The sequence below is a fragment of the Vespula pensylvanica genome, chromosome 25 (assembly GCF_014466175.1).
Source record: "Vespula pensylvanica isolate Volc-1 chromosome 25, ASM1446617v1, whole genome shotgun sequence".
Taxonomy (NCBI): Eukaryota; Metazoa; Arthropoda; class Insecta; order Hymenoptera; family Vespidae; genus Vespula; species Vespula pensylvanica.
In genome coordinates this window covers 2,060,985-2,068,164 of record NC_057709.1, presented here as the reverse complement: position 1 = coordinate 2,068,164, position 7,180 = coordinate 2,060,985, and the positions used below count along the sequence as shown (strand labels likewise).

Genomic DNA, 7,180 nt, shown 5'->3' with positions numbered 1-7,180 from the left:
ACAACGGATCCAAGACGATAAGAATCCCATTGAACATCTATTTGTCTTTTTAATGAAAGAATGACATCAATCTTTAAAATAATGACCGTTGGAAATTGATGTGCTCGTGCATCAGTTTTCTCGTCAATCAGTCTCACAAAATGTTGCAAAAGAAGTTTGCTTATTTCATAAATACCAACGATAATATCAATTAAACTTCCTCTCAATATTTGAAAGTTTATTACATGATCCTGGAATCGATTATCCATTGCGACTATACAGAAATAATTAAACAGTAACAGAAAAGTAAAAAAAAGTAACAGAAAACTTTAGATGCGTTTTTTTCGTAAGAGTAACCTCGAAAACTTTGAAATCTGTATGAAAAATTTTTTAGAAATTACTGAACTGAGAGATTTGAAATTTTTTAATCATTATCTGTATTACCTTTAAGACTTCCTGTCAACTCGATCTTTAACCCAAGAGTTAATTTAAAAAAAAGAAACTGAAAGAGCAACACTTATCAATTAGTTATAAAAATAAAAAATGTAAGCGTTGATTATTTGGTATAGAAACATAATTTCAAAAATTTGACTGAGGAGAACTCGTTTTACTTTTATAATCTTAGAATAAATTATTTTTTTTCTTTTCTTGATTAATGTTTGAAAATTATAATAATTAAGGCATTTTCGCCTTTATTTATGCTAATGTCTGTTTCTCCACCATTTTTCATTACTTTTGATTGAAGAAAATTTTCAATCGAATCTTTCTAATTTGTCCTATGAACAAAGAAGCTTGATCTCATAAATAATACAGATTTATCCACAAAAAAAATTAGTAGGAAAATTATGTAAATCCTTAAAATGTAAAGGATAAGGATATTGGCTCGTTTGTGTACCATTAATAAGTGATAACCGGAAATACAAAGATGAATGGTGGTACCCAATAGTTGCTGCATGATCACGATGTTAAAATTATCTTCCAATCTTTCCGCCAATCTGAAGTATTTCATGTCAAAATTAGAAATGATATATTACAATAAAGTTCACTATATTTGCTTGTTTTTTAGTTATTAAAAAAATTCGAGAAAAAACAATACATAAGTTATCAACAATGAAATTTAATTTATTTATTTTTTTCAATATATTCTATGATATATAGGAAGTTACAATTAATAAATACATAATTAAATTATAGATAAAAAATAATAAATAAATAATGAAATGAAAATAACATTTAATTAATAATAGAATAAATAAAAAATATAAAAAGAAATAATTCAATCAAGTACAAGAAAAAGATTATAACTATTTAAATAAAAGAACAAGCAATAGCTTTCTGAAAAATCATTTATTAATAATGAGATAAAAATCGTTATAAATATAAAACAAAAATAATAATAAAATTAATAGCATTTATAAAGAAACTAATACCATAATTTATATAAATATTAATTATTTTTATATAATGATATGAAATATTACCTTATCAAATGATAATGTCGTAGTACAAGTTTCTTAATACCCTCATGATAATTTTCAGAATTATTTAATGCTTCTTTCACTTTATCGGACAATATGGCGAATTGTGCGATTATTAAAACAGACAAATTGACGAACATGCAATCGATTCCTACGTAACCAAAAACGATAGAAGGTACGATCACTATTTGATAAACACAAATCAAAGCGTAAATCTTGCTGTCTCTTAAATCGATGATTTCTAATGTTTTGTACGGCAACTGATAACCCATAGAATTATTTTGTTTTGCTGAAAAATAGAACAAGAGAACAAGAAAAATAATACAGAAAATATTTTTTTAAGAAAAAACTATGAATAGATAAAAGAATAGTAACATTTGATCAACCGATTAAAACAAGTATTCCAAATATTCATATCGAATTAACGTTCCATATAATGTAAATCATATTAATCGTGTAATATTATATGGTGTTCATGAGTAATCGATTAATGTAAAGTTAGATATACACATGGATAGAATTTTTTTTGAGTTATTTTATAATCAATTGCTCGTTTGTCATCTCTTGTGTATATTTTCATATCCTCTTTTATAAAAATATGCATGTTATAATGAAAAAATGAGTTTTGAAAAGTGAGTTTAAAAACCACTGACATTTTATTTTTTATGAAATATTTCATAAATAAATAGTAATCTAATGACGTAATATCGAATGATTATGATAAATTCTGTAATACTTTTTAGCAAAGTTAGTATATTATTTTCCTGAGTTGTTTATGGTGCACGGATTCCGCCATTAGTATGTTGCGGTAAAACGCGTTTATTGTTGATTAGGGATCTGTTTTTTCAACAATTCGTTATGTAACCGTCACAATTGTGGACAATAATCATCTAAGGGAATTTGTTATGTTATATAATTCAAATTGAATTTCATTGACTCGGTATTATTAAACGTAGCAACATTTTTAGTGCCTGACTTGAATTACATATAAATACAGCTGGTTAGTTTCGGAGAAAGTCACTGATTCGTATCGTTTCAAGTTATTGTATAGGACCCATTTTTCATCGACGATAACGATTATGTTAAGAAATGGATCACTTTATCATCTGATTAATAACGATGTGCAAATTCTTCCTCGCAGTATTCGACAACTGATGCGGAATACAAATACCTTGTCTAAATACTTTTCCGATTTCATGAAGATGTTTTTGCACTGTCGATCAAGTGACCTTAAATATGTTAGCTATTTCTGGCAGTTAATCGTAAATCCGATTCAAACGATGATTTCAAAACCTTATTATCGAATTCTTAAGATTGTCCATTTCAAATATTATCGGATCAAGTTAAAATGATGACTGATCAAATATTTTGAACCAATGTTGGCACTTATTGATCTTTGAAATATACCCGTAAGTATTACAAGTTTTTTGTTTTTGTGATCATTGAGTGTATCTGTGTTTGTGTACCTAATAATGTAGATATACCTAATAATTCAAAAATAAATAAATAAATAAAGAAAGAAAGAAAGAAAGAAAACAAAAGGTAATTGACAATCTAAACAGGCTCGAAGCTTTATAAAGGAATTAATATAAAAAATATAATAACGCGAACATATTAAAACAAAAAATTATGGAATTACCAATTTGAATTCCAACTTTAACTCCATTCACGTAATACAATGAAGCAGATATTGTCATTGAAATAACTGCTGCTAGAATAAAACGTGGTGGTAATTTAGTATATTTCAAGAATATCATTTTCTGCTCTTTACTATTGTATTTTTCAGATAGTGAAAACTCTTTTATTTCCATCAACAATTTAGCCAATGGTTCTTTGTTGATTCTAACGATTGTTATCTTCGTAAGAGTCATCGTTAACATAATATTTTCAGCTATGTTCGATACGACAATATCAACGGTTTTCGGAGCGTAAATCAAATGTGCGAAAGTTAAAGAACAATGAATTAAGAGATATATGAAGAAGAAGAAAAAAATTGGATCGTAGATCTTCAATGGCCAAATTCCCACGCATTTTAAGAGCTTTGTATTCCAATTGAATGACCTCAGGATGTTGGCAATTCCTATTTCCTATAATGAAAAAAATCAAATTGATTATTTCGCCAAATTAATTTTCGATTAATCATTTCCTTATGCTTTTCAATGCATTTTATTACAATTAATATAATATAGATTTCAATTCATGCTTTTCAAAATCAACTTTTTTCAAATAGGAAAATGTGAAGTATTCATAATGGAAACTTTCATAATGGAAACATTAAAAAAAAAAAAAAAAACAGAAAAAGAAACGACTAAGTAACTTTTCTATGAAATCTTTCACTTTATTAAAGAAAGAAATAAATGAACAAGTAACTTTTTTACGAAATTTTTTTTTAACAAGAAACGAAATTGACCTTGAAGTGAAATCGAAATTTCTCACTAAATGGAAAACAATAAATACTATATCTCCTTCGTTGAAATTAAATAATTCTTGTTAGAATATTCTTTTTTTAAGTGTCGTATTTTCGAAGTAGAAATTTGTTCACTTTTAGTTCCTAATACCCGATATATTGTCAGATAAAATTTTGCCTCGATGATTATTTTTCGAAGGAATTTAATACAATTATTAAATTGGATCATTATTTTATTATATTTACATACGATTTGTAATATAAAAATTTATTCTATTTAAAATTTTTATTCTATAAATAATTTTTAACGATAAAAAATCAGCCGCATGAAGTTATAATCGTACATTAAAAAAAAAAAAAAAAAAGAAATAAGTAAAATATCATAGAATTATCTATTAATATAATAACATGAAGAATAAAAAGATAATAATATCTGTACCCTTAAACACGAAATTGCATAACGACAAACATATATATATAAAAAATAAAAATCAATTTCTAAATAAAATTCCAGAGAAATAATTTTCAATCGATATGAAAATGAAACACTTTGATCGATGAAAAGTAATTTTCGATAGATACACAGAATATCCACAGCACTTATCAACATCGTATATACGAGCACTATATATTAAACACGAGAATCGTTCTACGTTAAAAAAAAAGAAAAAAAAAAAAACGAAAAAACCAAACCGTATTTTTTATCTTACTTCAATGCTATCTCTTCCCATTTTATCTCTTCGAAGTTTCACGATAGACTGACGGCAATAGAGTCGATCGTCCTCCCTGGTAAACTACGTTTGAAAAGTTTGTATGCAGGGGTTGGCTGCATAGTTAATCTCAATTCGACGAAAAAAAATTGAGAGACAACTCGTCTCTAACCGCTTCTAACAACGAGTTAAACAGTTACTTTGTTACGATCATCGATTACGGTAGGTTGTTGGTAGCGGCGAGAGGGGAACTGAAGTATACATAAAAAATGTGCTCTCATCACTTCTGTTCACCTCGTAGGACATCCCTCTGTTTCACAACCCTCATGTAAAACTTGTTATAACTCCATTCTAATTACCCGTCACTGAAATTTTTTCTTTTTTCTTTTTTCTTTTCATTTCTTTTCTATTTTAGGAAAGAGGGTGATCATAGTTGTTGAAAAAAAAGTAACATCTTACCTTAGGGTATAATCACCCTTCTTCACTTGGACATTGTTCGAAGTTTATCAGTTTAGCGACAATATAAAAATATTTCCAACTCCCATAACCTTTCATTCGTTCGTCCATCAGTTCACTTGTTTCTTCCAGTTTTGCGTAATATGATGAGTCAAAGATATTGTTCGTGTCTAAATTAGTGGTGATGGCTTAAAACAAAAAAACAGTTTTTACGGACACAAGTATTCGTAAGTACTCGGTAGAATTTAATATCTTTTCTGTTATTGCTCAATAAGAAGAGTTTCTTGTTGGAAGAGTGACAAGTACAGTACTTAAGGATGCATGTGAAATATGTGCAAAAAGGAAACTTTTTTGTTTTTTCTTATTATCAGTTGCTTTAAGTAAAATTTCTTTTTCTTCATTTCAATATAGTTATTCTTTACCGACGTCACACAAATCTTTTCTTTCTTTCTAAAATTTTACTTTTACTATTTTCTCATGTTAATTATATTTTTTTTACGTATTCCTTGCCTTTTATGAGTTTTGATTCTTTATAAATTTGTCTTTTTTTTCATCTCTTATCATTAATGTTTTTTATTTACTATATTTTTTATGCAGATATTAATTTACTCATTTATCGAGATGGAAATGTATATATTTTTTTTTTGAGTAACACCTATTTTCATTCTTCTTTCATTTTGGTAACGAAATATTATATTTTGTTTATGGTTATAACTTATTAGTTACTCAATTCAGTTCGTTTGCACATTTTGATGTTCAAATAATTAAAATATATTAATACTCCATAAATTTTGCAAATAGTGAATGCAGTATAAATAATTCTTACAAACAATTAGGCGAACGAGATTGTCTAATAATTAATATAATTAATACAAATATCTGTGGTTGATGAGAAAGTTCGTTCGGTTTTCATGTAAGTAAAAAAAAAGAACGTTTTTATCAATACCGATTTTACTGTTACATGTATACGTAATTTATTAAAAAGCAATAATAATAAAAAAATTGATTACTTACATTTGGTCATCCAAATAAATTATAATAATTATTGTTTGAACAGACCATATATGGGTGTCATGTTCTTACGCAACATCCTTTTTAAAATTACATGTATGTATGTATTTTAATTTTTCTAAAAAATTTTTTGTTTACTATCTTTATTATTCTTATTTTATCAAGTGTACTTATGGAAACTAATAAAATCGCTATAATTGACAATATATTTTAAAAAATGAGACAATTGGTGTATCTAGCAATGTTTTCTTATATTTGATACTAATGTTGTTGATGAAGAAAGAAAGTGAGAGTTTTGATCGATAATGTTAAAATTATTTTTATATTTTCTATAACACTAGTAGAAATTAACGATGTATAGGCAAACCGTTAGTCTCCTTATCAAGGAAGATGAATTAAAAAAAAAAAAAAGAATTTGTTACTACGTAATCCATTTCACTTTCGTCCTTTTTATAAAAATGTTCGCAGTACCGATAAATATCCCATCGAAGTTTTGAGGATCTGTAAATATTACGAAATAAATAATACTTATAATGAAGTAACAATTTTATTGTTACAGCGAGGTACATCATTTAAAAATAGAAAAAATCAATCGATATATACTTACGTCCGTAAAAATAGACAAAGACAAGACAGCAAATTTGCCAGATGTTAAGAATTGCGGCTTCTTCGTTCGTATCATACAAATAAGAAAAAATTTCGAGTCTGTTACTGGTAAGTTATACCAGTCGTAATTATAAATGGCATTACCAAAATTGGTACTCTAAGTGAATAAAACGAATGAAATTAATTGTTATTTCAATTGTACAAGAAATTAGTGAGGTTTTATTTACTTCCTGAATAAAACATTCGCCGATGAAACAGTAAATAAAAAGTGTGCATGTCACGGAACAGACGTACACAATGAACAGGAACGATTTTAAATTATCTTTCGTTTCTTTACCCTAAAAGGGAAAAAGAAATGTGTTATTATATAAATTCAAGACGTACATGTTGTTTCTTATATTTTTTGAATGCAAATAGTTATGAAAGATATTTATAAAAAATGGCGAAGTTGTAGTGATAATAGTATTAATAATAACTGCCTCGTGCTTTTAAATCGAACAACAGTATCACTTCCATAACATTTTATACCCGTT

General features: G+C 26.8%; 2 protein-coding genes across 2 annotated transcripts in view; both read right to left on the bottom strand.

Moving 5' to 3' along the window:
- The window catches only part of LOC122637221 (putative odorant receptor 85d), a 4,249-nt gene extending 921 nt beyond the window's left edge, over window positions 1-3,328 (bottom strand). The window contains exons 1-3 of the mRNA XM_043829224.1: window positions 3,097-3,328; window positions 1,461-1,746; window positions 875-974 (exon numbers count right to left, since the gene is read on the bottom strand). Of these exons, the coding sequence (XP_043685159.1) occupies window positions 875-974; window positions 1,461-1,746; window positions 3,097-3,328 (618 nt within the window). The remainder of the gene's footprint in view (window positions 1-874; window positions 975-1,460; window positions 1,747-3,096) is intronic.
- Window positions 3,329-6,355: 3,027 nt separating this feature from the next.
- The window catches only part of LOC122637220 (odorant receptor 67a-like), a 6,117-nt gene continuing 5,292 nt past the window's right edge, over window positions 6,356-7,180 (bottom strand). The window contains exons 5-7 of the mRNA XM_043829223.1: window positions 6,875-6,985; window positions 6,649-6,804; window positions 6,356-6,542 (exon numbers count right to left, since the gene is read on the bottom strand). Of these exons, the coding sequence (XP_043685158.1) occupies window positions 6,492-6,542; window positions 6,649-6,804; window positions 6,875-6,985 (318 nt within the window). The 3' untranslated portion in view covers window positions 6,356-6,491. The remainder of the gene's footprint in view (window positions 6,543-6,648; window positions 6,805-6,874; window positions 6,986-7,180) is intronic.